The sequence below is a fragment of the Glycine max genome, chromosome 6 (genome assembly GCF_000004515.6).
Source record: "Glycine max cultivar Williams 82 chromosome 6, Glycine_max_v4.0, whole genome shotgun sequence".
Lineage (NCBI taxonomy): Eukaryota > Viridiplantae > Streptophyta > Magnoliopsida > Fabales > Fabaceae > Glycine > Glycine max.
In genome coordinates, this window is record NC_038242.2 from 35,470,818 (window position 1) to 35,488,340 (window position 17,523).

The 17,523-nt window shown below is 29.3% G+C and overlaps 2 protein-coding genes across 2 annotated transcripts; one reads left to right on the top strand and one right to left on the bottom strand.

Annotated features, from left to right (window-relative positions):
- The first annotated feature begins 4,638 nt into the window (after positions 1-4,638).
- On the top strand, positions 4,639-9,183 carry LOC100803672 (uncharacterized). The gene is made up of 5 exons (XM_006582072.4): positions 4,639-4,935; positions 5,813-5,985; positions 6,432-7,470; positions 8,395-8,540; positions 8,831-9,183. The coding sequence occupies exons 2-5, from the start codon at positions 5,893-5,895 to the stop codon at positions 9,029-9,031; spliced, it is 1,479 nt and encodes a 492-aa protein (XP_006582135.1). The 5' UTR covers positions 4,639-4,935; positions 5,813-5,892; the 3' UTR covers positions 9,032-9,183.
- Positions 9,184-9,267: 84 nt separating this feature from the next.
- Positions 9,268-13,899, bottom strand: LOC100804200 (protein trichome birefringence-like 31). The gene is made up of 5 exons (XM_003525944.4): positions 13,356-13,899; positions 12,165-12,336; positions 11,060-11,259; positions 10,821-10,967; positions 9,268-10,193 (listed from the first exon to the last, which is right to left on the bottom strand). Exons 1-5 carry the CDS (start codon positions 13,796-13,798, stop codon positions 9,839-9,841), a joined length of 1,317 nt encoding a protein of 438 aa, XP_003525992.2. The 5' UTR covers positions 13,799-13,899; the 3' UTR covers positions 9,268-9,838.
- Positions 13,900-17,523: the final 3,624 nt, after the last annotated feature.

Here is a 17,523-nt window from a genome sequence, read left to right on the forward strand (position 1 = left end):
AATAACCAAGTAGAATAGAGATTGTAGCACATTGCATTGCAGTACCAATGCATCTACAAAAGACATGTTGCAAAAACAACTCCAAAAAAATCCATGATAAGAAATTTGAAATCACGAGGAAGCCACTAAGGACAATAACTATCCCTAATAGATCTATCTCAACAAATACAATGTGCAAGTTGACTAACAATGGAGCAAGAACAAAGATGAAGAAGACAACTCAAAAGAGTTGTGTGAGAGAGGTTGAATCAAAGCAGAATGGCTAGCTATAAGAACATCGATAACTCATGCAACATTTGAAAATCAAATTCAACCTCCAATGGTTAGCTCTTGATCAAGTCTATAAATTTATCAAATTCAAAGGAGCAACTTGCAAGGAATGGTTGCCAAAGTAGAAGGTAAAGGTCAAGGTTGACAAACTCTCTAGCCAAAGGAACTTCCTTAGCCAAAACACTTTATGTGGAGCCAATAGAGCCAAATTGGAAAGAGTATTTTTCCACCCCTAAGGTTTAAAGGGAAAGAACTCAAGAGAGTAGTCAAGGAATTGTTGCTTCTGAAGTTAAGTGGGAACACAACAGGTAGTTGTGTGTGTCCAACAACAAGTGCTAGTGAGGGTGAGCTTGGAAAAGATCTTTGAAACAATACTTTCGTAGTGCCTGTAGAGACCTAGATAATACTAGGGTGAAGCATGAATATAATTTTTTGAAAGAATACTTGGTAGAGCTTGCAAAGACTTAAAGAATACTCAGGTGAAGCCTGAGAAGACTTTTTGATAATACTTGGGTAGTGTAACATCCTTGATTGTCGACTTCTCGATGGCTTGCACTCTACGATACTTCACATGGTGTCACTTCACTCAACATTCTTGTTGGTTTCCAAGACCTCGAAAATTAGCTCTACCTGTTTCCAGAATCAATGATTGATCCCACAAACCAACGCAAGACGTTTTAGGATACTTTCTCCTCATTCACACACTTTCCGAGAAACTTCCTGGAAGGTCACCCATCCCAAAGTCACTTCTCATTCGTCAGAAAAGTCACTTCATTTATTCGTCACTTCTCATTCGTCAGAGAAAGTCTGCACATCAAAGCACACATTTTGATGGAGATCAATACTTTCAAATCTTGGGCTTCATTTATTCTTCATAGGATTTCAAAAAATCCTAGGAAAACGTTTCTGCAAAATGAATCTAGACACAAAGTATTAAATGTCACTCTTAAATTTTGTATCAGATGATGGCTTAAGCTTGCAACCGTCTGAACAATTAGACACTGACTCACATAGCATAATCTGATAACACATCAGACACATCTTTTAATATTTGTATTTATTTACATCTAATCAAAATTATTAGGAGTCTTGATTTGTTTTAAGACATAGATGTATTTTTGATTTAACACCATTTCTATACCTCTAAAACTTCTACACATTGATTTGTTTGATCCAACTAGAACAACCTTTGTTAGTGTTAAAAGATATGGACTTCTTGTTGATGATGATTACACTAGATGGACATGAGTTATGTTCTTAACTCACAATGATGAGTCACTAAAGATCTTCTATAACTTTTGTAAACATGTTCAAAATGAAAAAAGGAGTATGTATTACTTCAATGGAAAGTGACCATGAATGAGAGTTTGAAAATAAAATTTTTCATAGGTGTTGTAATGAGAATGGAATTTTCCCCAACTTGTCTACACCATGAACACTACAACAAGATGATGTAGTTGAGAAAAAGAACATGTCATTGAAAGAAATGACTAGAACCATATTAAATGATTACTAATCTCTTCAACACTTTTGGGATAAGGCAGTGAATATTGCTTGTTATATTTGCATCCAATAGGAACTTCATCCAAAGGACTTATTGTCCAATGGAAATTATGTCCATTGCAATTGCATTTTTGTGCTTTCATATGTTGTGTCCAATATATGGATGGCCATATTTCTTTCAATTGCAAAAAATCATACATACTTACCCAAACATCCCTCAAAATGCCTTATCATGTTGCACTTAATATGGACCTTCTCTCACCTAAACACACAACCTATGCCTATGCGTGCATTGTACATAATAAATGTTTATTTTGCATTACTAAAATTTATAATTTATAATAAATTGGTATTTTTAAAGTTATAAATTATATTATATTTTAAATATATAATAAATGTTTTTTAACATGTAAATTATATTTTAGATCTACAATAAATAATGTATGTTATATATTTTTATTTTTAATTATTGATATTTTCTTTTTTAAAAGTATTCAAATTTAAGTTAGAACTAATGATATTTGAAATCTTAAAATAGATATTCATAAAATACAAAGACATAGATGATAATGGCTTGCGTCCCAATTTAAGGGAGAGTGATGCCTAAGAAAACATATAGACTTGGGCATTTATACACAGAGAGAAGACATCTAGAATTTTTGGTTATAATAAAAGTAAAAGAAATAATAAATTTATTTACAAAAAATATTAAATAACTAAACATAACAATTATCAACATTATAAATTAAAATAATTAAATTCAATAAAAAATATGTGACTGTAAAAATATTCATATTAAAAATATAAATAATAAAATTAATATTTTAAATTAATCAAATTAATAATAAAAATATTTAATTTTTTAAAACAAATAATAAAATTATATATTAGAAAATAATGAAAGTAAAAATGAGTTAAGTCAATTAACGGCTTCTAAACCAAACAGATGAACAATAATCTGTTTCCATGAAATCGGAGAAAAAAACTGAAGTGCTAAGTAAAAAGGAAGAAAAAAAAGAGAGAATTTTTATTATCCGTATGCAAGATAAAAGACATAAAGATATTAAAATAATTTAACTCCAAGAAATCGGAAATGAGAGTAACAGAATAGTTTATCAAAGAAGGGATGAAGTAATTGAGTAAGAGTTGAAAAAAATTTAAATCAAAAGATAAAAGAGAATAACAGAAGTTTTAAGTATTTGTATAGAAGGGTAGTGTGAGCATTCAAAAGAAAGCGAAGAAATAAAAAATAAATCAAATGTGGGAGAGTGAAAAAATGAAGCTATATTCTACTAATCTATGACTTTTTTACGGAATAAAACCAAAAATGAAAAAAATTACCCAACTAAATCTAGTTCCAAATTATTTACATTGATGACCCAAATTACGGTTTGCTTAGATAAATCGGATGGCCAAAAATCAATTTCTCTTGCAGATATTTTCTTTCTTTTTAAAATTTGCATGCGAAAATGTTGTCCCAAAACTGATTTTTCAAAAAGTTTTTTTTAATTTTTTGTTTATGCTTTATTTTTAAATATTTTAATTATTTAATTTATATTTAAATCATAATTAAAATAGTTTATTAATTATTTTTGTTTTAAAATGTTAATTAATTAATTTTAAAAAATAGTTAATTTAAATTAAATTTTAAGTATTTAAAGTTTTTGAAGTTGTTTAAAGTTTTTTTTTTTTTATATATTATGGTAAGTTTTAGCGGTTTTTCAATTATTCATATATAGAATTTTTGGTTTGAAAAATAATGTACTACCATACACATTAATTTATTTAATTCTACGTCATTAAAAAACAAATATCCAGAAATTATGATAAACGCACAAATACAAGCCAACAACATTAACTTAATGTTAAAACATGTTCTTTGTAATTTTCATCATACTGTTTATAATTTATTTTGATTAAAGTTAATATTAATATTATATTACGTTATTTATTTATTTTTAGTGTACTATATTTTAACTATTTTAAAAAAAAATTCTTTACAAAAATTTAATTTAAATTAACCATTTTAAAACAAATTAACTAACATTTTAAAACAAAAATATTAATAAAACGGTGTTAACAAAAACAATAAAATGTTAGTTAATATTTTTGTTTTAAAATATTGTTAACAAAAATATTAGCTCTGCCGTTTTAAAATATTATTAACTTAGTTAATATTTAAAACCGTTTTATTAATATTTTAAAACAAAAATATTAATAAAACGGTGTTAACAAAAATATTTAAAACAAAAATATTATTAAGAATTCAATTCTTTGTATTAATATTGTTAACATTTTAAGACTTAAATTTAAATATTTTAAAACAAATTAACTACCATTTCCAAAAATATTTTTAACATTTTAAGACTTAAATTTAAATTAAATAATGAAACTATTTTAAAAATAAAGAAAAAAACAGAAAACAGAAATTTAAAAACAAACTTGTTGAGAAATCCGTCTGGGCCAACCGATTCTCATAGGCAAATGTTAAAAACAAAAAAATATTTACAAGTATGTAATCGGTTTGTGGCAACAGATTTCACAGAGCAAACAGTAATTTGGGTCATTCAGTTAAATAATTTGGAACATGGTTTAATTGTGTAGTTGTTTTTTTTTTGGTTTTTAGTATATTTTCGTAAAAAAGTCACTAATCTATACAGAGCTGTCTAAAAAAATCTATAGGTACAGAGGATTTTCAAATTATTTTTCTATATATTTCCCCTTTTATTTTTTCACATTTCAAATTAAATATTTTCTAAAATTACTAAATATTAACTAAGTATACTCATGAAGTTATGATAATACTAAACAGAATATTTCCAAAAATATAGCATTCTATCTTGAAAAGAACGTCCTCCGTTGGTTATAATAATAACAATAAAAAATTCATTAGATTGAAGGTTTCTTTGTTTCTCAAAACCCTCTTGATTCTACTCCTCTTCATCCTCAAATTCATAACCCTTTTACAGTTTCACCTTTCCCTGCTTCTCTCAATTGTGCTTGGCCTTTAACTGGCTATCCACGTTGCCGGTCGATGATCACCGTTTCTCTGTTTGCTTCGTATCCCATAATTCACCTCAATTCGGTTGTGGCCATATATATTCTTCTTTGATCACGACCCATATACCGGTTTCCATTGAAAACTGATCACGGCTTTTCTGGGTGGGTTAAAGTTTTCATCTTTCACTTATCATTTTTTGTCTTTCTTGTCAATGAGTGTTCTGCACTCACCTCTGCATATTTTGATCATCCTTGTGCTGCATAGTGAGAATATATGCATGTACTGAACATTTTTTGAACATTTTTGAACTTGTTTATTATTACTATATTGGTTCTGATGCCTCCATCACCATAATGTAAAGATAGAGGGAGTTTGGCATGTTCTGAAGTATTATTATTATTTTGTTGTTGTTGTTGTTATTATTATTATTATTATTATTATTATTATTATTATTACATCAAGAAGGAAAGTACTTTTTGGGTTGGAGCTTTGTAGATGAGAAAGCGTTATTGAGAGGAGAGACTACTAAAGATCAAGGTAGTCAGGCAAGATTTTCCAGCTTTCCGTCAGAGATTAGTCATCAACTTTATGGATAGGAGTGTTGAGGGTAGGATTTTATTAGTGACTTCAAAATTAAATTAAGCTTGATTCGAGAAGTTTATGTTTATATGGTAGAAAAAGCCATAAAAGTTTTCATGCAAACTTGAAGTTAGGAGGAATTGTGTTTGTACTTGCTTAATTGGCTTTTATAAAAGATATGATGTAAGCCTTGGGATTTTTTTGATTGCTAAGTGAAACGATTGAGGGAATTGACTTTTTAGGGTAAACTTGTAGTGCTAGTTATGTACTTAATATCATTGAATTGAATTTTGGATGTGTGGGATTGATTCCATTTTCTTATGATAGTAGTACTAAAGCTTAAGGTGCACCATTTAATATGTGTATATATTGTGAAAGATAGTTTTGTTTGTCTTATACCTAATTTTTTGAGTGTTTTTTTTTATTAAGTGTGAGTTCCTTCTTCTGCTGTTGTTGCAGCTTTATCTAGAACTGAAATGCCATTTTCAAGAACCTGAGGATTCAAAGCTCTAGTCTTGGCACAGTGTTACAAGTTCATAATGGATTTGAAGATTCAACATATTAAATGGGTGGGGAATATTTACCAGAAGTTTGAAGCAGTGTGTCAGGAGGTGGATGATATTGTAGGCCAGGTACTATTTCATTTTTGCTTTGCTATTTTTCTTTTCTTTTCCTTTTTTTTTTCTTGCTTCCCTCCTTTCCTTTGTCTTACTTTTCATTTACATAATTCTTGTATGAACCTTTTTTGGAAATGGTAACAATATTATTAAGAATTCAATTCTTTGCAAATATTGTGGTTATATTTGAGGATTTGTAAAAGTGTAATCAATCTATCAATTCTTATAGGATTTTGAAATGATTGCTTTTCAATTATTCTTTAGTTAAAGCATTCTGAACCAGGGGGTGTTTTAAAGAATTTCCTTTTGCTTGAATTGAACTTTTCTTTACAGATTACAGTATTCCAATTGTTGCTTTGATTTTTTCTCAGTTTCTTTTACTGGTATATTGCATGTTTGAGGTTGATTACATTACAATCTTTAAGTGCTGTTGTTATTTTCTCTTTATTGGTTGTATTCAGGATGCAGTTAAATATCTTGAGAATCAGGTCCAAAATGTTGGAGACAGTGTGAAAAAGTTCTATTCTGGAGTTGTACATGAGCTACTTCCTTTTCCTACCTCGGCTGATTCAAAATATGAATCTCATTCAGTGGCTTTGACAAATAATATTGGCTTTCCAGTTGAGTCAGTTGTTGGTCATAAAGATAATAATAAAAAAAGGGATGAGGAAAATCCCACCAATAATGTTATCAAGTCATTACAGGAATCTAGTGCCATTGATATTGCTAACAATCAGCAAGTTGGTGTTCCTATCAAGCACAAACTTATTGATGAAACTTGTTCAGATTCCCTGGAGGTGGAAGATTCTTACATAACTCAGGAAGAGGTCGGTGATGATTCAAGAGAAACTTCCGGGGCTAAGAAAGAAAAGTTGAATACAAGCATTGAAGAGGTTTCTGTTGAGTCTGTGCCTAAATCGATGAACTTGATGTCTCTTAGAGAGAAAGAATCCCTTGAATTCCCTATACACAGTGAATCTTATTCTGATTCTTCTGACAGCGGGTGTGAAGATTCAATCGCAAAAAAGGATAACATAGATGTGACTGTGGAACAAAACTCATGTTTGGTTGTTGAAAAAAATGCTATGAATTCATCCACCTCAGAAGTGTTGAGTTCCCAGTCTCTTGACGGGGAAGAATCAATTAAAGTTTCCTTGTTCAGTGAATCATCTGATGCTGTTGATGAGGATACCCATGACATACTAGCTGAAGTTTCACCTGATGCTTCTGTGTCAAGCGAAAGACCTATTATCACAATGACAGAACCTTTATGCTCCAGAAACTTCATAACTTCTGACAGTCTATATTCAAAGTCACTCGGAAGCTACCCCTTGGAAATTGAATCTTGCAAAAACAATTCAGGTGATGCTACTCTGTGTATTTCAGATAGTTCCATGATGCATATATGTTGTGAATCATCCCCCCATGTAGCTCGTCAAATCATGGAATCCCAGGATGGACTTGCTTTCTCTGGCTACTGCCAATCTCTGGAATCAAATGGTTGGTATTTTCAAATTTCCATTCATGACAACTTTTTGTTTCGTTTGTTGTATATTCCTTGATAAATGCAATAATGACTTCTTATAATTCATCAAGAATCAGACATGGCAGATGTGTTCCTACACTAAAAAGTTAAATTGACTAAATGATTGTATAAAATATTATATTGACTAAAACATTTTTAACTCCTGATAAAGTATTTAAAGAAAAACTCATCTCAATGTCTTGCTTCACTATGTGAGCTGTTGGCTTTGTGTTATGCTTATGCACAGTCATAGCTATCTGTGCTGTATTAACTGTGTGAAATTTGCTGCTTTTGCTAGTCTGATGTTGAATACTGGAGAAAGCAGTTAGGTTTTATTAATGGCCAGTTACCAATATTTTGTTCGAGTTTGTATTCTCTCTTTCGGATTCTCATTGGTAATGTTCGTTAGGAACTTAGGTCTTAGGTTCAAAGGCTTGTCAATTGCCTACAGTTTTCATGTTTAAAGATTGGATTGTTAGCAACATTGCATTATTAGATAAGGTAATTTTGCAATCCCAAACACAAAAGCACTTTAGGAAATTGGAAGCCTTTAGTTTTTGATAAGTGAAATGTTTTCAAGAGTGTGTTTACTTAAAATTTGTTTTTTCCGTGATGTTCTTTCAACTTCTTTCGTGTTTTTGTTTATTGTTGGCGGTCATGTCTATCTTAATCACGCCCATGTACATCGTGTTTATCCACATGCATACCTGTCTATTTTATTTTATGGGTAAAATTCAAATAAAATGAGGTAAAATAAGAAATTGGTCCTGTACAAGAGGAGAGAAAAATATCTAATAGGAACAGAGAATTTTACTTATGAAGCTTACAATTAATGATGCTTTCATGATTTATTTAAGTGTATTATCATCATCTCTTTAATGTGTCTTTCGCTTGTTCAGATAAATCACTGTTCAGCTCTGTTGAATCCAGTTTGGAAGACATTGATTTGAATGATGATCCAAAGCTTGAGGAAAACTGTGTATTTGTGGACGATAGTGAACTCTATGCAGTCTCTTGTAGAGCCCAAAAGCTTAGATCATATAAGGTTCTCTACTTGTCCTCTCTAAATGTATTTCAATGAATAAAGTAATTACACAAGTAGATATTCTATTTTTATGTGTTTTATGGTTAGAACTTAGAAGTTAGAACAATTTGAAACTTATCAACTAACAATGCTGCTACTCTATAGAAGCTAGTTATTTTTTGTTATAGAAGAAAATGTTGTTGCCTTGATATAAATCCATTGATTCGTTGTGTTTTATATAAAATAAGTTATGCTTTTAGGAAAATTAAGAAATATTGCATTTACCATTATTAGCTTCTTTCTTGCAACAGAAAAGAATTCTGGATGCATTTTCTTCAAAGAAGAGGTTATCAAAGGAGTATGAACAGCTAGCAATATGGTATGGAGACACCGATATTGAGCCAAAACAAGGATTTTCACAAACTTCATTGCCATTTATCTCCAGAACGTACATGGACTCGAAGAATGTGCAAGTTCAGCGTGCTTCTGAAACTGAGTGGGAGCTGCTGTAAGTACAATTAGGCTGCATGTAAAGAACGATGGACCGATTGTGTTGGCTCTTTTATTTTACATTATACTCGTTGAAGGTGGCAGACTGGCAGACTGAAAATTACGTTGTTTAGGTTTCCATGAAGAAATGCTAATAATAAATGATTTATGATCATAATTGTCAATGAGGCATTGGTTCTTTGAAAAGTTCCTTTTCTTTTCTTCCTTTCCTTTCTCAAGCTGCATACCTGAAAAATGTTTTCCTTGGCATATAAATGGTTTCTACTTCATATTAATATTTAGTTAATCTACTTCTGTTTTGAGTTACAAAAAGTTTTGGACTACAATGATGGTTTAAGTTTGCCAACTTTGCCACTCAAGTTTTATTTTTATAAATTTTACCATCCAACTTTCATATTTTTGTGGATTTTATTTTTTTTCATGAATTTTACCATCCAACTTTTAACATTTTGCAAATTTTACCATCTACATTTTCGATTTCTGTATATACCTTCACATTGGTGACAAAATGATATAAAAAGTCACTTTTCTAAGTTTTTGTACATTGATTGTAGGTAATCAATATAAAAAATTGACTTTCTACATTGATTCCGGTTAAAACCAATGTAAAAAGTCAATCATCCATCTTTCATTAGTAGTAAAATGTACAAAAATTGAAAATTTAGAGTGGTAAAATTTGCGACAATAAAATTTGGGTGGTAAAATTTATAAAATAATGAAAATTGAGCGATAAAATTTGCAATTAAACCTACAATGATCAACTGATGAAAAACTATGAGCTTGTGCCATGTCATGGTTTTTTGCCCATTTCAAGAGAAGTTTTGATAACCCTTTAACAGATATGCATATAGGATTTCATTCCATGCATCAGGGACTCCAGGTAGGCACCAGTGAATACAATCTGCAAAATCTTTTGGGTTGGCTCTCTGTTTTTTTGTCAAGAGCTTTCCCTTTCTCTCCCCGTAAACTGATGTGTGAGCATCTTTTCTGTATTCTGATAATTGGGTGATGTTCAAAAGGGTGACATCTATTTTCAGTAAACGTAGTGCATCATGTATTATCTGCATAATCTCAAGATTTGAGCCAGTGCCCCAGTATGGACCTTGGATTGGGTATGACTCATTGAAGCAGTTTTCATTACTTCCAGGTTTCCATTCCCAGCTCCTGAATAATGAAAATCAGTTGTCATTTTTGTAACTTTTTTTTTTTTAAAGTTTGAAGCACTCAAGAACAAAGCCATATATCGTGGAAAAATCAAACAATAAACAATACATGTACGGATAAGGGTTATTATTATAGAAAACGGTGTTTTTTTTTTTTTTTTCGATTTACACTATTATGCAAATCTAAAAAGAAACAAAATAATGTATATTTTTGTAATCATTTATTGAAAACAATACATTTTCTTAAACCAAACAGGCAAGTAAAAATTGCAACTTTTTTTTTTTAAGTTTGAAGCACTCAAGAACAAAGCCATATATCGTGGAAAAATCAAACAATAAATAATACATGTACGGATAAGGGTTATTATTACTTAATCACATTGTGATCTATGATAAGTCTTTGAGTTTAATGCTTATGTCCTATTAGGTAAAATAGTTTTACTCTGATCTAATCATAAATTTATATTTAAATTATTTTAAAGGTCAACAAATTTATCTTTTTTTTTTTCTCTAAGTTTTTTAACTTTTATATATCAATCATGAGATTTTAATTCAAGTATCAAACTCAACCAAAAGACGATAATCTAAACTGCACAATCTTTGCAGAGATAAAAGATTGAGAACTCACCACAGATGTGTTGGAGACATACTCATGAAAAAGACCTTTTGAGTTAGCGGTTTGATGTTTGATTCTAACCAATTTGCCCATGTTTCCAAAGCCAACTTATATGCTGTGGTGACATTATATTCTTTGACATGGTGTGGCGATTCATATCTGAAACAAACAAAATCAATGTTTTAAACCAACTCAATAAAATGCAACTAGTGCCATGAACATTCAATTACATTTAGCATTTGGATACTCACGTAGCATTGATCAAAGGTTTGTGCATCCACCAAACATAACTCTCGAACACCAAAATGTCCACTCCTTTCCAATGTTTGCCATGGTTAGCTATGGAGTCAAGCCTCACCATTCGTTTATGTACCGTATGGTTTGTTGCATGATCTGAAATGGATTCCACAATGAATGGAGCCCAATAGTACTCAATCGATACATTGAACTCCTAGAAAAAAAAAAGGTACAGAATGTATTAGAAAATTGGGTTTGATGAGAGTGAAACCCCAAATTCATTTTTTGAAAAATTAAGGATTCGACATATTAGTTCTAAATAATATAAAAATCCCACACTGGTCCTTGAAATTTATAAATGTAGACCATCATGTAACTTTTTTTTTTTTTTTTATTTGTATGTCGTGTTCGAATAATAATTAAGAATGAATAAGAGATTTGTTGGATTACACAAGGGGTGGGGGGTGTATTTTTGGGAGTTAATTCCAATCAAATACGAAATGCCTAGATACAAGTTATGTCTTTGGAATGGAAGAAAATTTTAAATTAATTTTGTCTCTCAAATTTGCAGTGTCTTTTTTAATCCTTCAAATTTGTAAAATAATTTTTTAATCATTGTTGGTTGATTTTTGGTGGTTTCGATGTAAAATTTGTGATGGATATTTTACTATAGGAAAGACTAAATTTTTTTCCCACATATTTGAGAATTAAAAAAACTACAAGTTTCAATTTAGGGGCTAAAAAGAACATACCTCCAAATTTGATAAACTAAAAAGTAAAAACATATTTAAGATTAAATTGATGATAAACTAAAAAGTTTTTGAGGAAGAGTACCGCAAATATTACTATGAACCTTAATTCTCATTTATTTGCACATATTGATTAACATCTAAAAGCAACCAACATAGTCCACATTTGTCATTTATAGGAATTAGGATAAGATTTTCTACACTTTTAAGAATTGATGTGTCCTACTAAATTATTTAGGAACAAATTTTGGAATTTGCTCCGATTTCATCATTAGGTAAATTTTAAAAAGCTATGTAAGATTTAATAATCAATAAAAGTAGTATTTATAAGATTGGTGCTTAAGTAGATGAGAGGCATGCATTGATATACCTCAATTTTGAAGATCTTCATAGGTGGAATTCTCTCGAGGGATTTCTTTCCTTCAGGAATTACAGATTGTATCAAACAGATCATAGACTCAAATTGGCCTCTTTGTAATGAGTCTCCGATAAACATCATTCTCTTGTCCCTCAACATGTGCAACAACTTCAAAGCGTCAAATCTGAAGTCAAGAAACACAGAACAATCTAGTAAAGCTCACTATTCCATGTCACTAATCTAGGAAATATTTCAGGCTTATGAGAACCTATCTAAGTGAATGAAAAGATTTTACCAATAAAGCACTGTTTATTCGATTACTCGAGAAACATGCAATAGTCTTATCTTCATGCTTTTGAACAGCTAGGAGGGAGAAGAAAAATAAAATAAAACTATCTAACATTGAATAAAATAATTTTTTTTGCTAAATAAAACTTGATTGTTAGTAAAATATGTTTTATTTTCATATATTAATTAAAAATAATATATATATATATATATATATATATATATATATATATATATATATATATATATATATATATATACTTTGTTTTCTTTATTTAAGATTTTAATTTTTATGCACTATTAGTATAAAAAAATACACTATCGAACCATTTGAAATCACGGTTAATATAAATTTTTTAAATAATTATAATAAAAATTAACAAATTTAATGTACATAAGATATAAGATTTATGATTGAATAATAATATAAATTTTTTTATGCTATGTATTGATACAAAATAAAAATAAATTTTGATTTTTAGAATGAGAAAAAAAGTATATATTAATAGTGTAAAATTTTACACCGTCATCAAATCACATTCAGTTACATATGATAACTATGTTAATGTTTAAAATAAAGAGTTTAATGTCTATATACTAATAATGTAAAACAATTTTATATCGTCATCCAATTATAAATCATCGTTTGAATTATTTTAATATAATTATTTTAAAAGTAAATCTTATCATACATGATGGATTATGATTGGATGACTATATAAAATTTTATATTATATAATCTTTTTTATAAAATAATAATAATCTTAAAATAATTCAAATGATAATTTGTGATTAAATATAATATAAAACTGTTTTATATTATCTATACATAATGATTAAATTCTTTTATAATAGATTATAAATAGGAAACAAAGCCTAAAGATAGAATGTGTAGAAGGGTTGGTAATTGGTAACCTTGGGAGGTTGCATCCGCTAGGCTGCCATCTCCAATTCTTGTAGAAAGAATCAGGTCTCCCATTCTTGTGGCAAGTGGTTTGCTTAACCAAATAAGGGCAACTCTCCTCTTCATAAAGAGGATAGGACACATTGTCCCACATCCATGTCCCTTCAAACACATTGCAATCTTCCTCAATGCGGTCCTCTGGCAAAACCACAACAGGTAATAATCTACTGTTTCTTCCACCATTTGGCATGCCATAGAGCCTGAAAACATAGCTATTATTATGGCTTATCTTCAAACTATCTAGGACTAACCTTGCAGCTCCCAAGACTAGAATTGAGTACAACACAATTGGGAAGAGGGATTGGATCCGGCGATGATCAATCAAAGATTGGATTGACATGGGGTGGTTGAAGGAACTGAAAATTGCTAGTGTTTTAACTTTTGTTGCTAACATTTTCTCACTACTAGTGATTATTGATTTCGTAGTTTGCTTGGGTTTAAAGCAATTTATAAAACAACACTTTCTACAACAAACGGTTGGTAGGATCGAAATTTAGGTGCGGAAAATATTAAGATTGAAGGAACATACTTAGGCCTTTTCAAATGTCCAATGTGTGTCTCACAAGGTCCTTTTCCTATTCACAACAGCATATAAAACTACACATTTTTATTTTATTTTATTGTATTTCTTTATCTTCTCTTCTTTGCCTAACTCATCACTTTGAAGATGATTAACAGTTTCTTACCTTCACGCAACCATTTCTCATAAACACATGCACTTCGTTCCATGAAAGTGTGATCTGGAGTGTCTATTATAAATTGATAGCAAATTAGACTTACATCTCTTAAGTTTCTTCAAATTACATATGATCTTAGTCTCTTTTTCTATTCCTACACTGACTCTTTTATATTTGAAGCTGTATATCACACTAACACCCCTTATATGTTACATTAATACTTCCTCAATGTTTAAAAACATTACACTATATTAACTTTTGGGGATAAATATGTATACTCAAGATTCAATCCATCGTGTTATCAATTTTAGTAAAGAATTATTCTTTATTTTATTATCATATTTATTGTATTATTAAATTATTAATTTGACAAGTCCTTGATTAAAATCAAATACTTGTTATCATGATAGAAATTATGATAATGAAAAATAAGTCCTTTATAATTTTAATTTAAATTGTTCTTGACTGCAGGATTATTGTGAATAGAACATCAATAATGCAGATAGATCAATATATATGTAATGATCTTTATTGGATAAAGATTAATAGATCTTATTTATTAAATTGCACATAGAAATGATGTATACGTGGATGTCATCATTAAATTGACTCAATTGAGATTTTCTAATAGTTAAATTTACCATAAATGAGAAATTCTCAAATAGAGGTTTAATAGTTTTTTTGACCTGCGATTGTCATAGTAAGTAATAGATTATTTGTTATATTTTGATTCCGGACACCTAATGTTTTAGAGCACTTGTTGAATGGATATTTGATATGATTAATACATGTAGAATTAATGATTAATCAATAAGAAATCCATCAACTCTTGGTAATGAGTTTGAACTCTATGAACAAAATTATATCATGTTCAGGAAAACTAAATGAAATAAGAAATGAATTTTTTAAGTCATTATATGTTAACTATAAAAATAGTTTAACAGTAATACCATACTCTAGAGTTAACTTAGAAATGCAAAGATGGAATAAATTATTATACTATTATTCTAATGGTTCTTGAAAGTAAAACACTACTTCATGTTATCCGGATATTAAGGAGTGTTGCTAGATGTTTGTCTTGATTAATATATTAATTTGATTAATATATTATCGGTTTAGTATTGAACCTACAGGGTCACACACAAACGAGTAAAGAAATTATTTTAATATTAGATATCAATTAAATTAGAGAATTTAATATGATCAAATGATTAATTAATTTCCTAAGTGGAATATTATTATATTTTTTTCTAGCACTGAAAATATAAATATTTGGTGAAAGAAAAGAAACAAATCGGAGGATTTCATGCTTGGAATTTGGTTTGAAAAGCTGCTACATACAAGTTGGACTTGATCAATTATTATTTATAATTTCACATTGCTAAATGGTTAGCAATAGAAAATAACAAGAAACAATAATTTAAAAGGACTTAAAAGATAAGATAGTTGTTTTGATTTTATCACAAATGTGTTGTCTTTGGCGTGCTATAAATACATTCTTAGGCTCCACGTTGAAGTTACCAGTTATCACTTCTCTTCTCATTCTCTCGTAACACCAATTATTTGAATGCTTCAATTAACATGTACACATTTAATATGCCGTTTATTTAAATATAATTTAGATGCAAAATAGATCATCTTTATTCTGTGTATGTTTTGAACAACTTTTTTTCAAAACTTCTTTCAGCAGTAGCAACTGTTACAAAGATTGTCAATAAAATTTTATATGCAATGTAAACATTTGGAAAAGAATATAAAGTTTTAATATAACTCAATAGTTCTATTGGTGTGCTAATTTCTTCTCTTAACACTTCTCTTAGTACTTTCAATTTTGAAAATAAATCAAGACCATCAATATCAGAGTATTCATTAAACCTTAAAAAATTTTCAAGATTAATACTATTTTTTCAATTGATCCTCATCTAAAGCTTTAATTTTTTTTGGAATCAAATAAAAAAAGAAAAATAGTCTCATATTATAAAAATTGTTCAAATCATGTCTCAATAGAATTAATTGATTGATCTAATATGTATAAAAAATACTCAATAGGAAAAGATTCTTCAGATGAATATGTGATCTCATTACTAATATTTTCATCAAAATGAGGTTTTCTTTGAATTTTACGTTTTTCACAAAATTTTGGCTCTATATTCATTTCGATAGCCATTTTTTATGTGGATTCTAAAGTCAATGCAATCCCGTTTTACCTATAATGTTTTTTAAATAAGTGATAAAACCTTTTAAATGATCTATAACATCATCTATATGCATATCTTTCGATTGTAGAATCTTGCTAATAGAATTGACAGTAAACAAAATATCATACCAAATATTCATTCCTAATAAAAATTCAAAATCTTCAAGTTCATGAGTTGCTAAAAACATGACACCACGTTGAGATTCAATTAGCTTTTCAACTTTTCGTTTTTTCTTCAATTTTTCATAACTAGATTCATACTTTCTATTTGACATTTTCTTTTGTAAATAATCAAAATAAAAAATTAACTAAATATTAAAGAAATATAAATAAACTAAACTCTAAAATAAATATAGAAAATGATGATCGATGAACAGAACGATAGAACCTAGAATTGGAAATAGATAGAGATTTTGTTGTTTAGATGTTGTGTCAGGCGCAAGGGTGCTATGTGATACGTGTTGTATTATACTATTGCTGCATACCCAGAGTCATGCCCGTGAAATGAATCCTTCCACCAATCCATTAGGATGGAGATGAAAGGCTCCGTACGCGGGACGCCGGGATGTATGCGATTTATAGGCATTCAGAATCCATACGATGTCAAATCCAGAGAGGTTGAGCCGCGGAGACAAAGTTTGATCAATAGACAATAGGTTTCATTCAAGGGAAGAAGAAGAATAGATTTTTTTTTTATGAACAAAAGATGAGGAGATGAAAAACCGTGAAGAATGGAGTCTTGAGAGTGAGATACGTTAGTTAGGGAATTGAGATGATTAAAGGAAAATTAATAGGGATTTACTTTTTTGGGATAAATAAAATACTTTAAATGACATTAATTGTGATATTGGTTAATTTTTAAAATGATGATATTGATTGACTAATTTTTAGAGAAGAGAGAGATTCTAAATTATTTTATTTTGATCAGTTAAAATTTGTTAATAGTTAGTAATAAAAAAATTTTAGGGACCTAAATTTTGTTTTTTGAGCCTTAGACTAATACCTAATTTGCCTACCATTATACACGGCCCTGTATTATATATAGTACCCTAGCACTCCTATAAAAATAGTTGTGCATATATAATTCCACAAAATCTTAGAAATGAGTAATGTAATTTACTCTAAATTTAAAATTTCTCTATTATATTTCATTAATCACATTGATTCGTGCAATTTTTTGGTTTCACCTGACACCATTAAGAAACGAACCATCCTTTTATCACAATCAAAACAAAACATTTTTTT

Coding starts and splice junctions, on each gene's coding strand:
- LOC100803672 (XM_006582072.4), top strand. CDS start 5,893: ATGGATTTGAAGATTCAACATATTAAATGGGTGGGGAATATTTACCAG. Junction 5,986..6,431: donor TGGATGATATTGTAGGCCAG/GTACTATTTCAT, acceptor GGTTGTATTCAG/GATGCAGTTAAATATCTTGA. Junction 8,541..8,830: donor AAAAGCTTAGATCATATAAG/GTTCTCTACTTG, acceptor TTCTTGCAACAG/AAAAGAATTCTGGATGCATT.
- LOC100804200 (XM_003525944.4), bottom strand. CDS start 13,798: ATGTTAGCAACAAAAGTTAAAACACTAGCAATTTTCAGTTCCTTCAAC. Junction 10,968..11,059: donor AAACCTTTGATCAATGCTAC/GTGAGTATCCAA, acceptor TGTTTGTTTCAG/ATATGAATCGCCACACCATG. Junction 10,194..10,820: donor ATGTCTCCAACACATCTGTG/GTGAGTTCTCAA, acceptor TTCATTATTCAG/GAGCTGGGAATGGAAACCTG.